At 40.6% G+C, this 27,334-nt stretch overlaps 1 protein-coding gene across 2 annotated transcripts in view; it reads left to right on the forward strand.

Moving 5' to 3' along the window:
• Positions 1 to 27,334, forward strand: part of neurl1aa (neuralized E3 ubiquitin protein ligase 1Aa) — an 85,421-nt gene that overhangs the window by 25,435 nt on the left and 32,652 nt on the right. For both annotated transcript variants that reach the window (XM_075463345.1, XM_075463346.1), the window contains exons 2-3: positions 19,087 to 19,337; positions 19,466 to 19,787. In XM_075463345.1, coding sequence (XP_075319460.1) covers positions 19,087 to 19,337; positions 19,466 to 19,787 — 573 coding nt within the window. The remainder of the gene's footprint in view (positions 1 to 19,086; positions 19,338 to 19,465; positions 19,788 to 27,334) is intronic.

Here is a 27,334-nt window from a genome sequence, read left to right on the forward strand (position 1 = left end):
CTGTGTTTGCAGGTGTCTGATTAGACAAAAAGTTTAATGTTGGTCATTTAGTTTGAACGAGCAGGTACATATGCTAAATGAATGTAGTTGGGTTGTTATTGGAACAATAATTTACTGAACAGCAGGTACACAAACATGAGCTTCATTTCTAAGCTTTCAAAAAGATGATAAATGTTATGAAAGTCCCGTTTTTTTCTTTATAAGTTGCTTTCTGTGCGCTTCCTCGCTGAGGATAACCTCCACATCAAACCTTTTCAGCCTTTTTCATGTTCTTTGATGGAACATTTTCGTGCCTGAACTAGTCTGACCAATGCATCGGTTGACTGGTGCTATCGGTCATTGTTGGGCTAGCACAGACATATTGTCCCCACAAATATTTGTTAAAGAGAGTTGCTTGATGTCATTTAGAAGAAGTGATATCATGTAGTTTGTCCAGCAGACATAGAGTCAGACTGTGTCTTCACATGCGACTATGCCAACTAGTTTGTGAAATACATTTTCCCCTTTCAATACAACAATGTGCACAATACCTGTTAATATTATTGTCTTACATATTCATAATCTGTATCAGTATTGGCCCCAAAAATCTAGAGCTGGTTTGAGCCATAAATGCACTTTCTTCTACTGTGAAAACATTTGTTCCTTTCATCATTCTTATAGAATTTTACAGTTCTGGTGTCACATATCTGGTCATCATTACTATACCACCCATTGTGGTCATGCAGTAATATACTATTTATCTGGTTTTATTTATCCTGTTTCAATTTATCCGGTTTTATTTATCCTGTTTTATTTATCCAGTTTTATTTATCCTGTTTCTATTTATCCTGTTCTATTTATCCGGTTTCTATTTATCTGTTTTCATTGAATAACTATTAGTTTTTAAGTGAGCTTTAAGTGAACATAATTCAGATTAACTGTATTAACAGCAACCTGATTATTTTGGGAGGCTCTGAGCTGAAAAAGTTGAGAACCACTGTTGTAAAGAATAAACTTTTTCTTGGTTTAAGTACTATTCTGAGAGACAATATCCCCCTGGAACTGATATCATGACTAACTGATCTCTGCAGCAATTGATTTAACAATTATTTTTTAATTTACACTTATAAAATGAAATCTGTCTTCAAATTAGATGTTTTCACTCATTATAAGTGGAAGAATCAGAAAATCCATTGAAATACAGTACAAGACTTATGCTACTAAGCTTTCAGTTGTCTTGGATAAAACAACCAGAATATATTCAGCAATGACAAGGAACATGTGTGCGTTTTATTTAGACCTTTCTCAGATTTAGATAAAATTGCTCAATAGTTTGGCATTACCTGCTTACATACTGCAGATCATTCATGATAAATGTGCTTAGATTAACACAGACAAGCATCAGCTAAGAGTTTCGTAATCAACTGCAGATTCAGTGATGTCATTCTCAAGAAGCAGTTTTATTTTTGCATTTAGCTTCATCCTGTTCCATGTTTTCTGGAACTGTTTCTCCAACGCTGGCGATGAAGTTCTGCCCTCTTGTCCTAAAGCTGCTCGCTGCTGGTTAGGAGAGAGCTGCCAGCCCCATCTGTGTGAGCCTCAAACACAGAAGGTGGGCTCCTACTAACTGACTGGGATTAGTTGTGTGGAAGGGATGTGCACTGAGACCCATCCCGGGCGAGTCGAGGCAGCACCAGAACATTCTGACTGACCCATAAATGTTTGATTTACTGAACTTATTGACGTGAGTTCACGCTGTGAGCAGCTATTCATGAACAACTTACTCCAGTTATCACGGTTTTGTTTGAAAGTGAACACGGAGAGTCTGTTGTGCCAGTGGGAAGAAGAGTGGGTTAAACTAAATTTAAAAATAAACTACAACTGTTGCCATGACAACCCACATCCATTGATAGAGAGCACCTTTTTTCTTCAACTGCTTCTTTCTGGGACAGAGAGGCAATCAGATCTGAATCCTTACAGATGTGTTTTTATTGGGGGTGGGGTGGGGGGGGGGGGCACACAGCTAACGAAGAACTAAAACTTACCATCCACTGTGCACAAAGCAGTCCCCGTTTCTATATGTTCTCACTTCATCCATCCAGAAACAGGTTATGCACTTCTGCAGGCTGCTGCTGTTCTCAGGTGTGAAGCATCAGAGCACATCCAAACGGCGTTTGCTGAGTCTGTTGCATAATTGAGTCTGCTGAGTGTGTGGGAGCTCCACTTCTGTGCTCCCGATTGACTGAAAGCGGGTCAGTGTCTGAGGCTGAGGCTGATTCGATGGAGCGTCTGGCTGCATCTGAACTGAATTAGATCCAAATGCAAAGAGAGATGCTATATAACAAGGTAAAGGTTCTTAACTGCTGGGAATCACATTGGACCACAGTAATGTCATGGGATGTGCCTCAGGTGGTTTAATGGTAAATAAAGGCGGGTGGATGATTGAATCAGGATGAAGGCACCAGCCACCACTGAAAGGGCTTCCTTTTTCTCATCCCGATTTTGTCTTTCAAGCCCTTTTGTGAGTTTGGGAGCGAGGGAGGCAGCTTTAATCAGACCTGGACTGTTGCTATGAGGCCCCAGGGGTGAGGTGGTACTGTTAAGACCGTGTGTCCGCACCATCCTTTCTGTTTGTGTGCAAAGTGTGCAACAACATGTGCATCTTTGCATCCTGTATAATGGCTTCCCATCAGTAGTGGAACGCATCCTGTCTGCCTCCATTAATAAACGCTGCATATCATTACGCCTCTCCACCAGCCTGCTGTCTTTCACTGCCAGAGAAGGATCATTGAACTTCATTTTCTTCCACGGCATGCAGCTTTTGGATGTTATTATTTATTGATTACTGTTGTGTAATCCTGTTGGGGAAGAGAATGCAGTAACAGCAGGGTGGTTGGTGGACCGTAGTGGATGAAATCAGCGAGACTTCATCGTATCCATCCTCTCACCTTTCACTGCCAGGTCATTTCTCTGTGAATTATTAAGAAGTCTCTTAGCAGTGATGAGGCCCGTCATCAGCCATCACAGCACCTTGATTTTGATAGTGTTATAGTTTTTAATTGTTAGTTTATTCTTCCACTTTTTAAAGTTTAAACCGCAAAGTTAGAAAAATAATCTTGAGTTCTAACCCTACATTCAATCATGGGCTGATTAAGCTTGATTATTGTGACATTAGCACAGAGCTACAGCTGGACTTGCTGTGGTCTTCATCCTAAACCGTAGGTACTGCTAAGGAGCTAACACTGCTACAACGCAGGAGTATCACTACAAGGAGGTTAACAAGAAGAACATTATTCATAGCTACACAGCTTCAGCTTGTGATTTACTTCAAAGATGTTCTGATGCAGCAATTACACCTTCTTTGGAATTCATACGTCATGCAGGTGCCTTTAGAGACAGACTTGTGCATGCTCGTCCAACCGGCTCTTTCTATTTTTCAAACGCACCACTTGTTGTAGGTGACATGTTACATAGATTGAAAGACGTGCAACGTGTTGAAACGACACCAAAGCGTTCGGCATGTTAGGTGCTCCAGTTTACCTTTAAGTAAGATGGGGGACCGAAACAAGCTTTAACACAATTAAGCACTTCATGAACAGATTATTGTACCAAAATGTTTAACTAAAAAGATTTGCAGGAAGAATTGAGTTTTAAAAAAGGCTGCATAAAACATTCCTGGATCCAGATCCAGTTAGACATCATAAGTTTAGTATTTATAAAGCTGGCGACATTGGATTTGTGTCTGCGAATCAGTCGGGACTGCAGACACGCATACACTTTTATTTATATCACTTCTAGTGATCAGCTGTGCTGTGGCTTTCCATGCACATAATCAGTCAACAGTACATTGTTGAGCTTAGAATAACACTGATTCTCTACATAGTCCGTACTCAAAACAAGCCTTCATGTTGCTCCGATGCTTCTCGGCTTTTTTCCCTGGTATGCTGGAGCTCCACTTCCACGCGCTCAGCCATGGCTGCAAATGTTGCAAATGTTTGGGCTGCACGTGGTTGACCACAGAGGGACCCAGGGGACCCTTACGACCGATGCAGATGAAGATATTTACATCACACATGCCTTGTACACAAGCAAAAGCAAAGACTGCGAGTTACTTTCAAGTTGGGCTACGCCCCACGTTTGGTAAAACTTTTTAAGCTAGTCTGCCCATGACCTCTGGTTTAATCCTGTTACCAAACGGTTACATAACAGCCTTGGCAGAGGTAGTTAATTCAATTTGATAGGTTAAAGAAAATAAGGAGCAGCAGAGTGATGTGTATGTTATGTCCTGATTAGAGCTGGGCAACGAATAAAATTTTTAATCTAATTAATCACACGATTTTCCTGATTAATCACATTTGTATGCAAAATCCAAATTTTTTTTATTTTAAAGTATTTTAAGTTTTATTTTAAATGTGCTGCCATATGAATGAAAGTGCCATAACATTTCTTGTGCAAACACACTTTCAACATCAGCATCTTTATGTAGTTTTTATGTAGCCTCGCTCCACTGTCTGTTTCCTTGAATAACTTGCTGGTATCAATTGTGTGTTTTGCCTTTAAGTGATATTTTAGACTGGAACTACTACGGTGATAAGACAATTCAACTTGGCAGTGTTTACAGATGACTTTGGTTCTGTCGGCTCCGCCGTCTGGAAGAACTTTAAAATGAAAATGGCAGAGTAAAAGTTCCGTACCCTTCTCCATGTTTGGTGGATCCGCCGATTACTTTCTTTTCCGGTTCCGCAGCAGACAGCAACAGACTTTTACAAAATAAAAGCCAAAATAAAAACCCAGTTCGAGTCCTGCATCGGACGGCCCTGTGCTGTGTGTCGTTCCCCCTCTCTCTGCCCCCTGCTTCCTGTCTCTCTGAACTTTCCTATCCATTAAAGGCACAAAAGCCCCAAAAAATAATTAGAAAAAAAAACAAAAAAAGAACTGCACTAATGCGCGATAAAATATTTATCGGCGTTAAATAATTAACGAGTTAACGCGATAATAACGACTTAACTCGCCCAGCCCTAGCCCTGATTTTCATTTTATTGTTGGAATTAATTTTTGAATTGAAAGTTACATCACTCAGCCTTTATTAGTGACCAACTTGTTGTATGTTTGTGGTGAAATATTTCCTCTGGTATCTATTCTTGACCAGATAAGAATCACATAATCTGATTGAAATCTAAGATAGTTAGCTGCCCAGATGCATCTTTAAAACGGAAACAGACTAATCTTACTTCAAAGGGAAATTACAGTGAGGGATGTTAATTTATTGTTTAATAACTTCAGAAGATAAAAAAGCATAGGCTAAGAAGCCCTAATCTATCATGTATCAGCCTTTAACTGAGATGGAGTCACGAGTGCTTTTGTATGTAAGAGTCACATAATTTAGAAAAAACAAGCAGAATTTTCTGCCAGTTGCTTACCTGCTTCTGCTAAGGGTCTGTTCATGATGTTTTTGTTGGGCAAAAAGGATGCTAACAGGGTGCAGAAGGGGGTGTCATCCTATCTGTGGCCTCCACTTCTTCGAGCATTGACTGCACAGCTCATATTAAGCTTATAGCTAATTTCTGTCTGACAAATTAAACCAGAAAAATGCAACCAGAACTGCTTCTCCTCCCTGTTCTTGGTCGTCAGGGTGACAGTGTCTGCTCATGTGACCGACTGCATAAAAAGTAGATGCAGAGATGGCACCTGTCAGTAAAGTTTAGGGATTTTGAACTTATTGAGAACAACTTAAAAAAGGCTCAGAATGAAAGAAAAAAGCTATGTTAATTCACACCTTTATTGAGCCAGTCTTGCTGATAAGCTGCCTCTGCAAAACAGTTGTGAAATTTCTCTGTTGGTTGTGTGGTTTAGGTAACTGTAGAGGGCTAATGCTAATGCTAAGATTTCCCCACACCAGAGAGCGACTGTAGCTTCTAACAAGCAACAGGACTGTGATTACACACTTCCAACAGCATTAAAGCTGAAGCCATGAGATGCATCAGTGACATTTTAGTGCTGGTGATAAATCAAGTGGGTGTGGCGCTCTTGGGTCACAACTAATCAAATAACCTGGCTTTTACTTTATCTGCCTCTAAAATTCCTGATGAAATTTTATTAGGAACTTAACTGTTCATGATTGAAATTGATTTATTAGCGTTGAGAAGAAGGTGCACTGGATTTTATGCATCATAGTAATTAGTTAATTATTGATTGTTGCAGGCTATCAGCTGAGAGTGGTTTATAGTTTTAAATGTCAGGATCACCTGATGCTGCTCCGACCAATCTCATTATGAAGATCCTACCCCCAGCCGTGCAACATTACCATGGGAACGAGTCATATATCACTGCACCAACACTGAACAAATAGATCTGTCATGATGTTGCTCAGCAGCCTGTCAATCCCTTTGGTTTCCACCGACATAATGAGCGATGACTGCAGTGGGTTCCTGGTACCTGTCCCCAGGTAAAACAGCAGCTACAGTTACTGTCAGTAGCACAGGCCAGCAGGATATTGGGTTTCACATGAACCGCCCGTAACTGTGTAGCATCTGTCACACATGTTTGGAGATGAGTAAGAAGAGGAAACATTATACCTTGTGAGCTACGCCATAAAAGTCACCACACATAAGCTGTGTGCGTGTTCTGAACTGGTTTTGATAATGCGATTGATTAATAGTTGCTATTATAGTGTGATTCATGTCACAGTTGCTTTTTCATCAGGCTGGAATACTATTTTGTCATGAGTCAGTGGGATTGAATACATCATGGAGACCGAGCAACGTAAACATCATTAAGAAGCTGTTTGTCGCTGCCCTACAGGCTTGTTGGTGCTCTTTTAAATGACACTGTCAACATATCTGTAAAGAGAAATATCTAATCAAGAACTTAAAAAGTTTTATTTTCTACGAGTGATGTTCTGTAAAGTGCAACGCTTTTGTCTTTCCTGACTTGGTTCTGTTTGCATTTAAAGCTTTACGTGATGTCTTTTCTGCACTGATGGAGATAATGTAAAAAAAACTGTCATTTGATGTTACTCTTTATGCTGCTTATTCCCTTGTTCTAAATGGCTTAAAGATTTAAAGTGAGCTACCATCATGAACACACACATGGCATGTGTGTGTGTGTTTGTGTTTCGCTTAAGTCTCCTGGGATGAGCGTTAATCTGGGCTTTACTTAGCAACAAGTGCAAGGAGTGGGTTGGCATGTGTGCTACCTCTACCTCATAAGCACCGATGGGCTGTTTTGATTGAATGCTACAGACTCACTGAGCTTCCAAGGAGCCAAAAGGAGGCAAAACAGTGGAGATCTGGGTGAATTCTATCAGTAAATACTGGTCAAGGTTTGATTTACTGTCCACCAGAGACACTTTAGGACATGTGTGGCTTTTATCTCAGAATGCTTTACTTGTATTCTCGTCATGTGAACCAGCACTGCCTCCATGTCCTCAACCTAACTCTTACAGTTTGGTGGTTAGCTTTTATTGTTCATCAGAACTCGGAGCTGATTTGCAAACACTGAACAGATATTTTATTAGTTTTCTCCCACCTATAAAATCCTATTTGCGTCTGTTAGCTGAAGCTTGGTGAGTGCAAACTTCACCAGAAAAACAGAAACAGAGATGGGCTGCCATGTAGCTCCGCTGGTTGATCAGGCTGATGGTCCTTATCTCAGCGTCATGACACAGGGGCCTTTCCTGTCTCAAAGCTTTGCAATAAAGGACACTAGTGGCACAAAAATTTAAAAAATTGCACCTCTTACTTGTCATCACCAGCCAAATGAACTGCTGAGAGATTAGCATTAGCTTACTCCTCCACAGAGATGTTCTTTGGGGTACATCAGGTATTAGCTGCTCACCAGCTTGTGTATTGGGATGAGGGATTGGAGATGGATTGCAGTGCGTGTCATTACAGGGATAACGAGCGCTACACTGCAAGGCAGAGGCACACCAGCTTTTCACCTAGTTTGTTCCTAATAACACATCCTTGACCTTTGCTAAATGGCTCCTGTGAAGCTGGTAAAACTGCCTGATAACACAAGCAGAATGTACAAACGCAGGGTTATAAGTGTCAGCTGTCAGGTGTCAGGTTGATCCTAACAAAAACCTTTTACAACAAGGGGTCGTGTCTCAGGCTGTAAGGACACGAGCTTGCACCAGGATGTGCGTTGCTCAGGTAACTGGAGGGCTGACACCAGCCATTACCCCTTGAGTCTGTATGAAACAAGAGCTGTTGAGTAGGGAAATTGCTTTTTCATCCATGAAAAGACCTTTTTTTTTCTCAAATATGCGGTGACTTCAAAGCTTAACTTTTCTTTTGTTGTCACATACTCTTGGGTTGTGTTCAGACGGATGGCGCCCTCGGCGAAACACCACAGGAAGTGGTGTTGGCCTGTTGCTACAAGTTATCTGTGAGTACAAAACCCTCAAAATCAGTAAACCTGGTTCGACTATATCAGGAGCGGCAAAAGATATCTAACAGTGTTAATAACAATTAACTGTCTACAATGTGTTCTATCTGGTGCACACTTCAAATTTTAGCTGTTGAGTAACCTTCATTCATCCGTCTTCCATACCCACTTTATCCGGTGCAGGGTGATGGGGATGCTGGAGCCTGTCCCAGCTGCCTTTGGGTGGTAACACCTTAGTAGGGTCCCCAGTGCATCACAGGGCCGACACAGAGACGAACAACCATTAACACTCACTCCTACAGTTTGTTTAGAATCACCTTTCAACCTAATGTCCACGTTTTTGGAAGGTGGGAGGAAGCCTGAGTATCCAAAGAGAACCCACACTGGAACAGGGAGAACATGCAAACTCCACACAGAATCCACAGCTGAGAGTTGAACCTGAATCCTTCTCGTTGGGATGCGACCGCACCATGCGTCATTCAATCCAACTGCTAACTTGCTCTTCTATAAATTTTAACTGAGATAGCAAGAATGGTAAAAACTTAGACACGTAGAGCTCCCATCCAGCTCTGACAACCTGGCTGGTGTTCATTATGCGTCTTCATGGTTAAATGCAGACCTGGAGATGGATACTGGTGCAGGAGCAGATGTGAAAAAATGTTTTTCTCACCGTTTGTTATTAATCTCAAACTTTATTATCGCAAATTTCCACATGCCTGATAAGTGTTGCTGTATCTATATCTGATGAATTGACAAATTCATGAGAAAGATAAAGAAAGATGATCTTAAATCTCTGATAATATATTACTACCCTTGTAGGCCTGTGTTTTTGAGTCTTGTTTGTAGGGTCAGTGCTCTTTTTCTTTTGGGGACCCATGAGTAGTGGTCATGTACCCATCCAAAGGCCCCCAACACCCTGTGAAGGGCAAGGTGATCACTACTCTTTGATATTAACTCTTCTTTACCTCCTGGAGAGGTGGGTATACTCTAACAAAGGATTAGCACCCTGTTTGATAAGCAACAGGAAAGACTTCTGTCATGTTTGGTTCACCCATTAATCAGCTATAGTTGTGACGTAGTTTCAATTTAAATAACTTCTGCTTCTATAGAGGTGCTCACACTTGCTGCTGATCAATTAATCTGCGATTAGCAGCACATGGCTGCTACTTATCCTCTTCATTTCTGTGGAGCAGTAAGCAGTAAAGGTAGACTTTTCACACACTTCTCCTGTATTTTGGCCTGTTGTTTGTCCAGTAAAGGATGACCTGGTTTCATATGTCAGTGCTGTTGTATTTTCTGAGGTTGAATTCTAAGACAAGATAAAGACCTGATGAGTTTAATTGTGTTGTGATGTGTAAAATCTTAGAATTAAAAGAGGATTAATTCCCTTTTTTATGGGAAAATTGAATGGTGTAGCCTTAAAATGAATGGTAATGTTTTCTTCTCTTTAAAGTGATGCTGCACTTTGGTTGAATGTACTCCTGGAAAAACACACGAGCTGCTTTGCAGACATCTAGATTCTGGGATGATAAATATATTTTTGTTGTGTGTGTGTGTGTGTGTAAACAAAAGGCATCTGCTGTGTTTTAACTGATGGCTGCAGAGTGAGCTGATTAAGACCTTTAGATATTAAGGGTTGCTAAGAAACATGAATTCACACATAGCCTGTTTCCCTACACAGCAGCTGCGCCTCTTTAGAGCTCACTTAGCATTCAGCTCAATCTGCCTGGGACCACGTGTGCAGCATTCAGCCCTTGCATACTGCCCTTCTGAGGCCTAAGACAATGGCTCCAACGGTGTTCTTGGTTTGGGGCCAGATTGAGGTGCAGGCACGCTTACAGGATGTGAAACTGGAAGGGTCATTACTAGATAAACACAGACGGAGAGAACACAAAGCAAGTAGTATTCTGGGACAGTAGCTGTGTGGTCTTATCGGGACTCCGCAGGACATCTGCTGCCTCTGCTGCGTTAGTTTTCATCTGTTCAGGCCTTTTACAATCAGGCCTTCCACTGTGATTATGACAGTGGGAATAGAGTGAGTCCAAAACACCATAAACTTAGCATGAACCATAATTTCACTTTGACATTTTCTATCACAGATGTGTTTTTGTAAGGAGGGGGCTGTGATACAGTGGAATGAAATGTAGACATTGTCCTTTACATGTAATAGAGGAAGAACTTATCTTGCATTTAATCATGTTGATTGATGACCTACGTTTTCTTCTTCCCATAGATTTGTATCCAAACATTTGGTGTTTAGATATTTTGACTGGGGTTTGATTAGGTGGGAAAATATCGCAGTCGACATGAGAATAGATTCATTTTCAAATTTGCTGACGATTCCGTAATAATCAGTCTCTTACATGATGAAGAATATGCCCATGGTCCTGTGATCAATGAATTTGTACAATGCTTTTCTCCAATTATTTTTTTTATATACTTTATTGTGTTCATTCAGGTCTCAATCACTTCACAAACAGTCATGATAATTCATTTGTGAACACATTTTCTCATTTTTTTCTCCCCATATGTGCATTTCACCTTCCCCACCCGTGAAATAGACTAAATGAAATACATATGAGTCATAGTCATGATAAACAAATAAATAAACAAAAAATAAATACTAATCATCATAGTAATAGTAAAATATGCATTAAATACATTGAACAAAAAACAAACAAACATAAATATGTACCAATACAATGCATGCACCTATGTATGCAGTTTAACCTGTGCCTGTACTCTTAGACCCTCCCGCCCTTCTAACCCCTCTTTCCCTCCCATCTCCAAGCATACATCCATCCATCCACGCATACGCCCACATTCACACCCATATAAATGCGTCAGCATACGTTCATCCATCCACACATACACCCACATTCTCATCAGCATAAATGCATCCACATGCATTCACAATTCGCCATCCCTCCCCTTCTTTCTAACACCTCCCCCCCTCACACACACACTCAGACACATGCATTCACCCATCTATATACAAACACACTCATGTCTGAACCCCCATAAACAAAATAACAATAAAAAATAATCTAAAGTAAAAAAAAAAAATTTAAAAAAAACTTAAGTAAGTAATCAATTTAACCAAAATACACTGCAGAGGGTATGCATAAATATGAATTGAGTATTGAGTATTAATTTCTCATGAGGGTGGTTTAAGATGGCTCCTCATTGTAAAGGGCCCATTTTTTGTCATGTACATTTTCTTTATTATTAAGTCTATACATTATTTTTTCCGTATTTCTCATTTCCTCTATACTTTCCAACCACTTATCTGTACTCGGTGGTTCTATTTTTTTTTCCAATTTCTTGTTATTTGTTTAAGTGCTGTTATTCTAAAGACCCAAAACAGGTAGAGGTGTTCCTTTTCCAGTCCTTCTGGTATTATGCCCAAAATAGCATAATGTTGTTGTATTGACACTTCCTTACTTAGTTTTTCTCGCATAAGATGTTGAACCGCTTGCCAATATTTGGCAAGTTTATCACAAGAGTAAAATATATGTGTATAATCAGCGTAGTTTACACCACATTCCCTCCAGCAGCTGGTATTGGTTTGCTCGTATTTACCTATTATTGATGGTGTTAAGAAGTATCTAATATTTATCTTCCAGGCATACTCCTGCCAGTAGGGGGATCTTGTATAGGTGTTGGTATCTTTCAGACACCTTTTCCATTCCTCTTCACTAATGGTCTTGTTCAAATCCTGCTCCCACTTATCCTTAATGTGATCTAACTTTTCAGCCCCGTATTCCTGTAGAATGTTATATATTTGTCCAGTTGCACGTTGAGTGTTCTCGCTCTGGCATTTTCTGGCCATGAATTGTATTAGTAAATGTAAATCTTGAGAACTTTTTAGCTGAACTTTTTCATTAAGATAATTCCTGAGCTGCAGATACCGATAGAATTGATTGTTTTGAAGCTGATATACTCTCGCTATATTTTCAAATGAATCTACTCCAGTGTCACTGAACATTTGGCAATGCATAATGAGGCCTTTATTCCCCCAGTTCTTAAAGGCATTATCCAGTTTATTTGGAGTAAAATCTGGGTCATTCTGTATTTCTCTTAAACAAGTCAGATCTCCTTCGTTGATTTTTATACTCTTACATATTATTCTCCAAGTTTTAACAGTATTATTTACTACAGAGTTATTTGTTTTCATCTGCTTTGTGGTGAAAAGTTTGTTTAAGTTACCAACCAAAGATGTCTCAATTTTTTTCCATTTTGGGCACAGTCCTTTGTTCAACATAGTTACAATTAATTTAACCTGTGCTGCATAATGGTAGTTAATTAAATTTGGTAACGCAAGCCCCCTTCCCTTCTCTTCTGTTGCAAAATTTTAAGTTTAACTCTTGGCTTCTTTTCATCCCATAAAAATCTTCTCAATAAGCTATCCCAGTATTTGAAACTTGTGTGTGGTATATAAAGTGGTATATTTTGAAATAAAAATAAAAATCATGGTAAAACATTCATTTTTATTGTACTAATCTTTTCCATTAACGTAACAGGTAAATTTTTCCACCTATGTAGGTCTTGTTTAACAGACTTTTCCAGTATTCCAAAGTTGCATTGGTAAAGTTGTTCCAGGTTATTCGGTACAATCACCCCAAGGTACTTTATGCTGTTTTGGTCCCATTTGAAATTATAATTATTTTTGAACTGGTTTTCTAATTGGCAGCCTATTTGCATCACTTCAGTTTTATTTAAGTTCAACTTGTATCCTGATACATTACTTTATGATGTTATTTCACTCAACAGGGCTGGCAGGGACTTGTAAACACTTGTCAAATATAGAATTATGTCATCTGCAAACAATGCAATTTTATGTTCCTCCTCCCCAACATAAACCCCTCTCACCTCTGCATTCTGTCTGATTCTTTCAGCTAATGGCTCTATGCATAGAACAAATAATTGTGGTGACAATGGGTCGCCCTGTTTGGTTCCTCTCTTTATTGTGAATGGATCTGATAGTGTTCCGTTAACTCTCACTCTGGCCTGTGGATGTTTCCTCTAATCAAATTAACAAATGTCTGATTAAACCTAAACTTCTTGCAGACTTCTACTAGGAAGGGCCAAAAAATTCTGTCGAACGCCTTTTCTGTATCAAGTGTTATGGTTAACATGGGTAATTTACTTTTTAAGGCGTAGTCTATAACATTAAAAGTGCGGTGGATATTATCACTTAACAATCTGTCTTTCACAAATCCTGTTTGGTCCAAGTTAATTATAATAGGCATTATATTTGACAATCTCTTTGCTATTATAGCTGTGAATATTTTTTGGTCAACATTTAAAAGAGATATAGGCCTATATGAAGAGCAAGATTCAGGGCGTTTACCTTCCTTATACAACACAGAAATTATCGCTGAGTTCCAGGTGCTGGGCCAGAAACCTGTTTCCAGAATCGTATTGAAAACTCTACACAAAATAGGTGTTAACAACCCTTGAAACTCCTTATAAAATTCATACGTGTATCCAACACTGCCCGGGCTTCTCCCGGTTTTCCCATTCTTTATGACCTTCACTATTTCTATTTCCATTATTGGCTGTGTTAACTCTTCGTTCTGATCATCAGTTACTACTGGAAGCTGTAACGTGTCCAGGAAGTTTTGAATGTCTTTATTTTCCAACTGTATTTCTGGGGTGTACAGATCTTGGTAATATTCTCTGAAGCCAGATGCAATATTTAATTTTCCCCTTTTTTATCCTTAATAGTGGCTACCATAGATCTTTCTTGTGGTTTCTTTAACTTAAATGCCAGTTTTTTCAAGGAAATAGGACTATTGTCAAAATAATTTTGTTTACAGAGCATTAGGTTTTTTTCAATCTCCATTAATTCTAATGATTTAAGTCGTTTTTTAGTGGCGCATAATTGTGTATATACCTCTGTTGTCATACTAAGTTCATATTCTTTTTGCAGATCTCCTATCTTCTTTTTTAAGTTGATCTTAGTTTTTTCTTTTTTTTTTTCCCAGGAGGAAAGTGCAATTATTTCTCCTCGAACTGTTGCCTTGGCAGCTTCCCATAATACTATGTCTGTTACTTCACCATTATCATTTAACTCTAAGAAGGACTTGATTTTGCTCGCCAGTTTTTCTTTTAAGTGCGGATTTCCCAATAATGAGTTATTCAGTCTCCAAAGTGTTTCCCCTTTATCTACATCCATATTCAATTCCATTACGACCGGCGCGTGATCGGTTATTGTTATGGGCAATATTTCACACTTGTAGACTCTTGCAATATCGTTTTTGTACATAAAAAAGTAATCTAATCTTGAAAAGACCTTATATGCATCAGAGTAGAAAGTAAAAGCTTTCTCACAAGGGTATAAACAACGCCAAACATCTATTAGACCTATGTCCGTTTCAGCTTTTCGGAGTATGTCTGCAGCTTTTTCTGACTTGTGTTTCGTCCTACTCTGGGTATCTATTTTCGGATTCATAACCAAGTTAAAGTCCCCGCCCATAATTATAAGTCCTTGTGCCTCCAACATTAACAATTGTAATACTCTTTTCAAAAGTCCATCCCCTTTTCCTGGGGGGTTATATACATTAATTAGTGTTAGACAATGTTCTTCTAGCTTTCCTATTACTACCACATATCTTCCTTCTTTGTCCCTTATACATTTTATTTTTTTAAACATAAGATGGTTCTTAATCAAAATTGAAACTCCTCTTTTAGATGTTGAGTGGGAGGAGTAAAACACCTGTGCATTAGCCAATTTTTCCATTTTAGCATGTTCACTTATATTTAAATGAGTTTCTTGGAGGAACATTATTTCTCCCCCTTCTTTCTTAAGGTATTGGAGTACCCGTTTCCTTTTTATAACATTATTTAGCCCATTTACATTTAAGGATATGCATCTAACCTTCCCCATGAGAAAAATTTAATTCCCCCTTTGTGTATATTTCTAAAAAAAAAAAAAAACATAAATAAAAAGGTGCATAAGTGAAGCATTCCCCCTTACCAAAAACTCCCATCTTAAACTTCCAATGAGTGTAACCTCTTCTACATGGTTACTAAGTGGCTTCCACTGTATGTCGTGGAATAGCAGGGTCTTACTGTTTCGTCCATATCCAAATTTGGTTATGGTGTATGTTGGACTAAAGCATGCCCCCACAAATGTGGTGAACAGTATGATGTCTTGGAGTCTCTCCCCTATTGTCTTTTTTTTTTCTTTTTTTTTTACATTGTGAACATTTTAGTGCCTAGGTATCCCCACTCCCCACCCACCCACCTATACACCCCAGGTGCCAGGGAGCGTAATCCTATGCCGTGTCCCTAATGGCGCACGTCCCAGCGCGCAGAATGCGCACTGATTACACACCCAAAACATAGCGTACAGGCGCCACCAGCGACATGGCAAATCAGCAAAAACCTCGAACTCAAAGTTATTAATAGGATTGTGTTGGTTGACCATCTACCTCAGTCTCCGCTGTACGACCGGTTGTTATCTCTTGCTCTCGTCCAACATTCTTCCCGTTAACTTTCTGAAAGGGGACTGCGCTTTCCCCCTCTTAGCTTCATACAGGCACTGACCCATGGCAGGTATCACTCCTTGTTCTCGTAGGCCTCTTTCTGCCTCCTCAGGGGTTGCATAGATCACTGGTTCCCCTTCGCCGAAAACTTTTAATTTCGCTGGGTATAGCAGGTGCGATTTCACACTCTTCTCCTTCAGTAATCTTCTTTATGGGACGTATTGGCTTCTCTCCTTCTGAACTTTGCTTGTGAAATCCTGTGAAAAGTAGACGCGCTCCTCATCCAATTCGATGGTCTTCGCCCTGGCTGTCTGTAGGATTTGTTGCCGGATATTCCAATTCGGAAAACGCACCACAATCGACCGAGGGCTGCTTGCCTTCTCCTGTGTTTTCCCCGTGGTTTGTTGGCTGTGGTTTGTTGCCTTCTCCTGTGTTTTCCCCGTGGTTTGTTGGCTATTATTGGAGGGTGAACGATAGGCTGCTTCAATCTGTAGTAATCCAGGAGGGAGCTCCAGTTTATCCTCGAGAAATGTTCTTATAAATTCGACCATATTTCCACCCTCTGTGTCTTCTTTAATAATGTATATCCGTAGGTTATTCTGGCGAGATTTATTCTCAAGACGCTCAAGCCTTTCATTCAATCTTTTTTGCTCATGTTTCAGCCATTCTATCGTCTCATTTGCACCTGTCTCTCTTTCTTCCAATTCATGTATGCGTTGCTCGGCTTCCTTTATGTCGTTATTTGCTTCTTCTAATCCCGTGCGTATTTGGGTAACATCAGCTCTTACTTGTATCAACTCTGCCGAAAACGTTCCGAAGTCTTGACGAAGCTCTCCAATCTGTTTGGATATTTCCTCTTTGAAGTCAGTCAGCATGGCCTTCAAACTTTGTTCCAGCTTTTTGTCCGCCATTGTTTCTTCAGCCACACCTGATTTCTTCTTCTTGGTTTTCTCTCGCTGAGTTTCTTGCGCAACTGTGCCAGATCTCAAGTTCATTACGTTTTGTCCATGAATTCGAGTTTAAAAGTTCATCCAGAGGCACATTAACTTTGTTTTATAAATTAGACTTCAGGGATTGTGCGGAGCTACTCACACCGACATCTCACCGTCACCGGAAGTTCTCAAAGCTTTTCTCCAATTAAATGTACAGAAAACTAAGGACATGTGCATTGATTTTAGACTGTCCGTTGGCATTACTGGGCACTTCGAACAAGTGCACCACCATTTTGTCGGTCACCCTGTGTCTCACAGCTGCAGCTGTGGCTCCAACTTCAGCTGGGACCACTTCTCTGTCCCTCCTCTCTCTCTCTGCCTGTTCTAACTCCATCTGATGAAGTTAGGCATCTGTATATTCTGGTTCATTAAGATATCCCTTTAGCTCTGTGGTAAAAGGGATGTCTTCATCATTGGTGTCGTAGTCAGACATGATTACGTTAACTTTCCGAGCAGTAAACACCGTGAAACAGGCGCGGCAGGCGGCAGCGCGCAATGATACTACAACCTAGTGCCAAGCCAAGGTGTAACTTTTTCGGAAAATACGATTTTGTGATGTAAATGTATTACTCTTTTGAATGCATATTCTTTTCAGAAGCAAAATGCTTTATTTTAAAAGCCCCAGCCAACTAGCCGGACTTCTTACATCACCGCCTAAAAGAGGCTGTAACTCAGCTCACAGGACGCAGCGGGGGGTAGGAAAATGTTCATAAATAATATTACTAGTATGGGATGTCGTACAGCTTCATGTCAAAAGAGGCGAACTATCCCTTTAATGAGATGTGATATCTCTCTTGGCAGAAATCATACAAGAAGGAACCAGTCAAGATAAAGAAGATTTCTCTCATAACAGTAGCCTGAATCATCTACAATCCAACTCAGCTGTGAGACAAACGCTGTTTAAAGTGGGGAGTCGAACTATTCACATGTGTTTTTTATTTATATATATATATATATATATATATATATATATATATATGTGTTGTTTTCTGAACCTACTTGTAAAATCGTGCTGAATAAAAAGGGGTCTGATGAATATTAAAGATCTATATATTGTTCACCGCTGATGTAAAAGAAGACCTGACTAGATGAGGGGGAAATTTGATACATCAAACAGATTGATTCATGTTGGAAAACACTCATTAAATAAGAAAAATGAGTGATTCCTACTTTAACTTTCCCCTTTTTTTTCATCGAAGACGGTGTGATTTCCAGATATTTCATTTAAGTTTTATTTTGTCAACGTCATTTCATTTGTGAATATACACGTTTTTTTTGTATTTCAGACTGCAACGCCTTCCAGGAAACTTTTACTTTTTTACAATGTCGACATTCCTTTTTACAACACATAAGACATTCATGTTTTAGTCTCTGAAATTCCTACCAGATTCATTGAATAGTTTGATGATATTCTGCACTGTGAATTCCTTCCAATCTTTTCTTTAGGGAACACTGTTCACTTCTCTGCATCACCTGTCTTAAATAACTGAATGACTCCTGTCTCAGCTGCTATTGGGATATGTTACAGATCTTCAATGCAAAAATTGTGTGTAACAGAAAAAAGGAAGGTGGCAAAACAAGAAATAACTTGGGTTCCTAGAAATGTCATCTTTCATCATTCTACAGCTTAACCAAATTATACTCATTTAATATCCCACAACATACAGGCCATAAGGAGTCATGTTCTCTTTCGAAGCTAAAAACTTCCGTTCAGTTCATCTCCAGAGTCCTAATTTGGCCACTTTAATCTAGAAATGAGCAGCTTTTGAAAATCAGTGAAATTTGTTCCGGTACATGTTGTTTCTAGTAGCTGCTCATGTCCCTCCCCGCCACTCTCACCCAGACTCAGCTTTGTCTGCAACTCCTCTGCACTGTGGGTGAGGAGCTGCTGTGTTTTGGGATATAAGAGCTGCGCCTGAGTAGTTTTTACCGTCACAGATGTCCAACAGAGGAGCTTAGAGTTAATATGAACCAACTTATTGTATCTGCTGGATTTCAGAATGATGATTCTCTTGGAACAGTTTATTCTGGAACATTCATTGTGTTGCATTAATTTATTTTCACCCAGCAGGACCCAGTATGATTATCACTGAGGAGCTTATTACTTCAGTGCTCACAAAAAAATCAACAAAGTCTCAATTATGAGAAGGAATCACTCACAACAGTGTGAAGTTAAATGTTATTTTCTCACAAGGTGAGAGAAAACTAACTGTTTCTATTTCTGTCGTCCCCAGACTCCTTCGGTGGCCCGTTCCCATCCACGTCACATCGATGTCACCACAAACCCAAGAGGTGTTTGCCTATCCAGTATGGCAGCGTCGGTGGTCCTGTTCCCATCAGCCCACTTCTTTTCCATCCAAATGCCAAGGGATCACAAATTGTTATGGACCCGGCGCAGAAAACAGTCAAGAGGCAGGCCAGTTTCTGCAACGCCATCACGTTCACCAACAGGCCCATATCGCTTTATGAACAAGTCCGCCTCAAGGTATTCTTTGACCGAATGAAGAATCTCGTTAGAAACCATTCTCCACAGTTTAAGTTCAATTTCTAAAACATGTGTTTTGTAGACTAGTACCAATAAAATAATTTTGATTCTCATTCTCTTCCTCTCAGATCACTAAAAAGCAGTGCTGCTGGAGCGGAGCTCTGCGTCTGGGCTTCACCTCCAAAGACCCATCCAGGATAAACCCAGACAACCTGCCCAAATACGCCTGCCCCGACTTGGTGTCCCAGAGTGGCTTCTGGGCAAAGGCTCTGCCTGAAGAGTTTGCCAATGAGGGCAGTGTTATCGCATTTTGGGTTGACAAGAAAGGCAGAGTGTTCTATCGCATTAATGAATCCAGTCCCATGCTGTTCTTCAGCGGAGTCCGGACAGCTGAACCCCTCTGGGCCCTCATTGATGTTTACGGCCTGACCCGTGGAGTGCAGCTGCTAGGTAAGAAGGCCACCAACCAGGCCGTGCCGAAGCCCCACAGACATGGGACGGGTCATTATGATTTAAAAAGGATTAATATTAGGGCGTGTAATGGGGTTATGAGCTGGGCTACTTCTGTGGCAACATAACTGCTGCAAGTCATTGCTTTGGCCAAAGAATATAATAAATCATATCTTGTCATTTTCACACTGACTTTCAAACCATTTGCTGTACTTGGTGGAACGGTCAGACGGGAAGATGAGACACACTATCTGTAACAATAACTCAGGTTTCTCTGGATCCTCGTTGTGCTTCTTTTGCAAGTATCCATCGCATCTAAGTGAAAAGAGTCGGAACCTTTAGGGGTCCGACCGGTTTTATCCGGAGCTGAAGCACAGCAGAGAGGGAGGAAGAGGGACCTGAAATACGTATTTGTCCAGATTTGTAAGCTAAATTGACCTCATTGGTGTTACCAAGTTCTGCTATTGTTAGTGAGCTTTAGAGGTACCATCAGGATGATTCTGTCATTTATAGATGCAGTCAGATTATGCTTCCCTCTGCTTCCAGTCTTTGTGTTAAGCTACTTAAAAAGGAGGCACTTTCTATTACTGGTGTGCACACAAGCCACCTTATTCTCAGCAAGAGGGTAAATACATGTGCTTATACAGTAAAAGGAGGAATTCTGCATCCTGAAACTCTGTCTTATGAAGGAGCCCTGCATCCGCATCTGCTTTTGCCTTTGATTGAGTTTATTGAGTCTGCTAGCATCTTTTGCGCTGATGTTTCTCCCTCAGCAGACCTCAGCACAGTAGACTGCACTAGCACTGACACCACTTATGGAAATTTTCAGATAACTCCTAAATTTTACCACACACTGAAGGGTCTGAGCTTTCCTCAGAATCCCCTTCCTGTAAACAGCGTCAGTGTTGGTGCTGTAATCCAGTTTCACGCTCAAGTGGACGCCCAAGTAGTTTTCCACGACTCTCAACTTCCTTACTCATGATGTTTATAGGTTTGGATGTTATTCTTCTGAGGTTGACCACAGTCTCCGTGGTTTGCTTTAGTGATATTTAAGAGCAGATGATGTCAGTACGAGTTCTTTTTGATCCAATTCTTGTCCATTTCCAATACAACCCACCACTGAAAAGTCATTAGAGAACCTCTTCAGGTTGTATGACGTGTAGAGAACTGAGGCCCATCTGACATATATAGAAACCAGCTGAAGGTAGACATACTGATGCCCATCCTGAGCAGCTTTACCTTCAGCAGAAGAGGTTTGATGTGTTGAAAGGTTTTTTTTATGGTGTATTATTGTCACAGAGCCACGTTGACCTTCCAGGTGAGAGTAGGTGAGCAGCAGCAGGAGGATAACAGCTGATATGCAAACCGATGAGGGTCAAGAGCAGGTTGCATCTGTGGTCCAAACATTTAGAAAACATGGTGCACAATCCTAAATCAGTCCTCATCCACTTATTTGTGTTCCAGTAAAGACAGAAACTAAGCAGCGATTTCAGCTTTAACTTGAAATCTTAAATATTTGGGACAGATGATGGTAATAATTTGTAGTATTATTAGAGCATCCGTATTAGAAATGATTATTCTTTCACCTTTATGTCATCACATTTTTTTTACTTCAGATAAACGCTTACTTTTTTACAACTAGTTTTTAATGGTTTTCTTTTTAACTTTATTGTTCTCACCCGTGTAACAGTTAAGCCCTCCGTGAAGCCATAGCCTTTGGCCCCCAATGTTTACCCAAAATCTGGATTTGGAGGGCGTCTTTAGACTGTAGCTGGATAATTCATGCCATACAGACGCTGCACAGGATCAATTGGAAGGAGCTTTGATGTATGAGAATGTGTACATGGAGAGATTGAGCGCTGTCATCCCCTCTGCTGTTGTAAAAATAGACCAGGGGTGAAACGTTCCACAGAAAGCACATCTGATTGTAACAGCTCACTGTGTTGATTGGAACTGAAATCCCCAGTCAGCTCAGGGTGGATGTTTATGGTCTCAAGCATGAGGGAATCCATATTCTTTTGGTTTTCCCTCTGTTTGCCTGTGCACTGACAGCTGGAGCTTGGGCTTCATCATTCAAAGTTATTTTTCCATATTCAGACAGAAAACACAAATGTCAATATTCAGTGAGAGAGTACTGCAGACAATGGTTCAAATATCAAACCTCAGAGACCTCATAGGTGAGTTGACTGACTGAAACCTGAGAGATTTCATGCCCCTCAGAAACACTGCTTTAAACACAATTCTAATCAAAATGGAGGTATCTGTTTTGAGTGGTTTCTACTGTCTTTTTACAGTCGGGCCATATGCCGGACTGCCTACAGAACAGGACTCCTTTTCCCTAGGGGGCCTGCTGACTGACATCTGCTCCCACAAACAGGGGCCTGTGCAGAGGGGTGGAACGCTCCTGAAGATCAACATAGAAATACATCATCTAGATTGGTCATAGTCCTCTGTGATGCTGAAAGGCCAATTGTGTCAACTCTCAGCGTCGGGTTTCTATGTGCAGCACTCCGTGAACCTTTCCCTTTTCTGGGATAAGCCCCCCGGTTCTGACATCCGAAGCCCTATTCCTCACTTTCGCTCCTTTTTTCATGTTGCGCTCGAGGAGGTCCTCTTTCGCATCCTCCTTCAGACTCTCAATCAAGGCCAAAGTGGGGAAAAAAACAGCACTCTCTTCATTCATTTTAGTTTCCTCTAAATATTCCAAAATAATTTTGTCTGGTTTTAATGAAAAAGGCATTTTTTTTTTTTTGTAGACATTTTATCCTCAAGCTCCGTTTTTACTTGAATTTAAAGGCATTATCCCCCCTTAACTCAAAATCCCAGATTGGCTTTAACTCACTGCTCTATTCTCTGCGCTTGTGATGAACAAATTTCCCCTCCAGGATCAATAACATTTATATTCTTTCCATTTAAGTGTTTTCCAGCCGCCAGTGAGATTATTCAGTGTGCTGCCTCGGATATGTTATAATCCTCGCTACATAAAGATTGAATTAAAATTCTACGGTGGATTACATTTCACCCTCAGACTTTTGTTCTGCCTGTGTGTGCGCTGCAGCCCTTTCATTATGTAAATTAGCTGTTAGGCTGTAATCGTGTCTCCATTCAGTGGGACAATGCAGCTCACAAGCACTCACACGCACACCTTCAAAAGCCTCTTCTGTGGCTTCCTGCAGTCTACAGTTTATTAACACAGCTTCATCTCAGTGTATGTTAACATGGTTCAGTTTTTTATATTTGACACTTAGGTTAGCGCTTTGCAAATGGCTGAAGACTCCTACCTGTAATCACCTTTATCCCCAGTCTGTAAGCGCTGACATTTAGCCTGAATTATGTCCGTTGATAAGCACCAATGTCAGCACTTATTTGTAAATGATGACAGCTGTTGTTGTGTGAACTCTGAAAAAGTTTATTTTGATGCTAAAAAACTGGAGAAACATCTAAAGGTCTTTTAATTAAAAACATTTCAATCATTCAAAAATGAGAATTGTCAACACGATGTTAAGATAGATTTATATTTTGAACCAGCTGCCATTGACCATTGCCTCACCCTCACATCACGACTCTCACTTTTTACCGCCAGTTGAGAGAGTCGCTGTTAGGGATGGATACCAATACTGAAGTGCTGATTATGCTCTGATCCAGCGAATAGTGACGTCAACACACTCAGTGGGGTTACATGGCACTGAAAGGATCGGATTAATGGCTAAATTACAATAAGACTGAGTTATTAAGTTCATGTATACACCTTAATCTGACAAGAAATTGGATCGGATTAAGACCCCGAGATAACTTGGTTGAAAGTCACACTAAACGTGCTTGTAGACGGTGAAGCACGTGGTGAATTGGACTTTGCGTTCTGCGCATGCTCAAGATTTTTTCCCGGGGTCGTGAACCGGAAGTCAAAGGAGACGATATTACTGTTGTTGTCGCCGTCGGAAAGAAATAAACAACGTGATGGAGAATGCTCCGTTGTGCATCACGTTTGTGCAACAAGCAGCTCATCACAGGCGAAATGTAGAGGGACGTAGCTTCATCTTGCTCTTCGTTCTCCATCTTTCTCGAATGCCTGAGTTTGTTGTTGTTGTTGGTGAAGAAGTCAACAGGAAGTGGCTCTATTAGCAATAGTTGAAATGGGTACAGCGTATGACATGCTTTGTGCCACTGATTCCATTCATTCACCACCATATATCCAAGGATAATTACCATTGCTCAAATATGGAGCATAACCCAACTATAGCTATAATCAAATTAATCTCAGCATGTAGACCCACTGTGACATAACTATTTATTCCTGAGGCATACTGGGCGAGCTGCAGTCTTATTGCAGGAAGTACATATTTCATCCTCAAAGGTAATTTCACAGTTTCAACCTTTTTGCTTTACTTTTAAATACTTTTTAGGTTTAAGATGTAAAAACATACCTTTTTGATGGGATGTCTGCTGAGACTGACCTACCTTCACAATCCTATCTTCCTGTTTTTTCTAACACACAGCATAAGCACCCGGCATTCCAGGTACTGTGACCTCAATTTTGGTGCCTGTCGCTATTCTTGACCTTGTGAATGCATGAGGAAGAACTCACCTTAAGGGATGACGGCCATAGCGGCTCTCTCTCAACACCATTGCTGTTGTGACTCATCCTTCTCTGCAATGCCAGCATCGTGTTTTAAATCATACAGATATTGTGTTGCACATCCTCTATTTGGTCAGCTTAAGAGAGAAAAAGCAAGCAGTGGTGGCACAACAAAGGCGATGCCGACTAAAGATATTCTGTACATCTGAACTAAGTACATGGAATGCAGGTGGAGAAATGCACAATTTTAGCCAGCAGTTAATCCCTCGTGACCCCAGTTATCTTATGCCAAGAGCTTCAAGCCAAGACAGGATTAGCTAAATTATTCAAAGATTGTTTAATGGTTAAAATCAACAATTAAGCAGCTGCATGTTTGGTAAAGATGTGAAGATTTTAATCTGAAGGGTCAGAGTTTCAGAGAACTCAGAGAATTGATGGTTTAGTGATTCAGTGAGCGCTGACAAAGTGTTGAGTTGTTTATTTTCAGCCTTGGGTGGTAGAGGAAGGACCAAAAACATTTTTCATGAATATGATGAATTATTGCACCGCAGTGTTAAACACTGAGAAGTTTGTGACCCTTAGAAACTACATGCTTCTGACTAGTTAACCTGAAACCAGATAACAGATACCACAGTTGGTTTCCAGTCCTGCACCACATCGTTTGGCTTTATGGTCATTTTAGTGGGCTTTTAACAAGGTCTTTGTCGGCTCCTAAACATGACAACAAATCCATGTTCATGGCTGTGAATGAGCAGGACTCACATGGAGATTTGTTTTCATGACAGTGGGGTTAAATCCCACAAGTGTAAAGGGAACCAAAGAGCAAAAAATTAGCCAAATTCTCTAATGTTACTTTCAGAGACAATATGTGCTCCCTGTTTTTAACTTGCTGTTTCAGTTTGCCACGCAGTAATATCAATACGTTTATGCATAACTTATGATGCCTTATCCAGCAGGTCATCACCCATGATGTCAGCTGCTACTACTTAAGTCACGTTGGCTAAATGTAAATGTTATATTTTATGGAGTCAGTCCAAAAAAGGCATTTTTCTCTGTGGATTTGCATATTTCACAGCTGTTAATAGAAAATATTCTTTATTGCAGCACACATTTGCATAGATTGGAATAACAGCTGAAACCTCTTTTTACCCTCTTTTCACACACGTAAGTATGAATTTGATCAGTTGTTGATATAAAAGTATTGATGATCGTGTCTTTAATGTCTGAGGGTTCTGAGCACATGTTCAACTCCGAGGTTCCCGTGTGCCTTTGCAGCTTGTGATTTATCATCTGCTCACCTTCCTGAGGCTGTTCTGAGGTCAGCACAGAAACAGGGGAGCGGAGAATGACCCTGGGCGACATTTGCAATGTCTTTGATGTAGAAAGATAGCAGTAGGAGCCATATGACGAGATAATCCGCCTCGCAGGAATCATCAGGAGGATATATTATACATGACAGGAACTCGGGGTGGGCGGAGCTGATTGAGTGCTTTCATACCTCTGAAAGCTCGTTGGCAGCAGTTTAAGATTTTCCCTCCCACCTGCCAATGAAGCTCAGCCATAAATAACAATGGGAAGCCATTTTTAAGTTAGGTAAGGCGTTACTTAGTTTTTCACACACTGCTCTGCATTTTTGCTTAGTTTTTTTTGTCAAATAAATTACACTTTTTATGATGCCCTGTTTAAAACCTTCAAATAATCATTTTATGTGACAGTAAATGCTGCTGCTGCAGAGAAAAGAGAAAAGTCGTGTGATTGCCTCAAGTGCATCAGGTATCAGGCGAGTGATTGAACCTGGAGTTTTACTGGGCAAATACAATATTGTGAAGGTTTAGCAGGGTAATTTCTTGGGAAGACTGAGGCTGTCCCCACTGGCTTGAAATCCAACAAGTCACAAAGGTTGTTTGATATATAGTAGTGTCCCAGTTCCTGGGGGTCTGCTGTCTGTCTCATTTGAACACACTCGTGCACACAGTTACTCAACCTCTTTCCCAATGTCAAGTAAAGTCCTGCTGAGTAATTCCAGCTGTTGCGCAGCCAACGGGAATCAGATTGTATGAGTCAGTCACAGTGGAGCTTTAATCAAGAGGGGCCCTATGTGGGTCTGTCCTGAAGGACGGAGGTTTAAAGTCTGATTGCAAAGCCTGGAGGCTGCTAACACCTCTGGACCAGGCTGACTCAGAGTAGGAGTTGGCCAATCAGGCTGTCATCCCAAAGAAGCAAAGCAGTTAATTCAGTCTCATACAAAACACTGTGCACGAGAGGCAATCTCGGTAGTCCATCAGGAAATCTGCAGTTCCACACCATGTTCAAACATCAAAGAGCAGCCGCAGTGTTTGAGAGGTTGTCCTCAGGTGATGGATTGAATTACACTTTAGCTCTTGACTGGAGAAAAGGGTCTCATTGAGCCACCTGTGCCGTCAGTCCAAATGATTGGCAGAGCTGCGATGAAAAGTAGGAATAAATGAATATTTTTATGGAATCAACTTGGAAACGCAGAGCAGCCATGCACCAAAGACTTCAGTATATATGACACCACAGGTTAGTCTCTTATGTAACTGCGCATTGTTCTCTTCAGAAGAAAAATTTGCAGAGATGGCAGAAATGTGCTCCTGTGTAAAGATGAGAGATGTGGGACAGGTGAAAGGAAAGCTTTTCCTGGAGAGAGAAACAGTGTCTGAATGTTTGATGGATGACGCCGCGGCTCATCTGGCTCGTTGTTTGTCTAACACAACATGTGTCAGAAGAGTTGGCTTATCTGTGACGGTGCGTCAGCTCGCCAGCCAGGGTCGCCTCGTCTAAACCTCTCACAACACGTCAGCATCTTCGAGGCTAAAGTGAGGCTCGCCATCCCTGACAGAAATGGTGTTTTCTCACGAAGCTGTCCAGCTGGAAAGTTTCCCTGCGCTTATTTCACAGGTGTGGAACAAGGAGATGAGGATTCGTTGGTGTGAAAAGAAGTATCTTTCAT

This window comes from Odontesthes bonariensis, chromosome 4, assembly GCF_027942865.1.
Source record: "Odontesthes bonariensis isolate fOdoBon6 chromosome 4, fOdoBon6.hap1, whole genome shotgun sequence".
NCBI lineage: Eukaryota > Metazoa > Chordata > Actinopteri > Atheriniformes > Atherinopsidae > Odontesthes > Odontesthes bonariensis.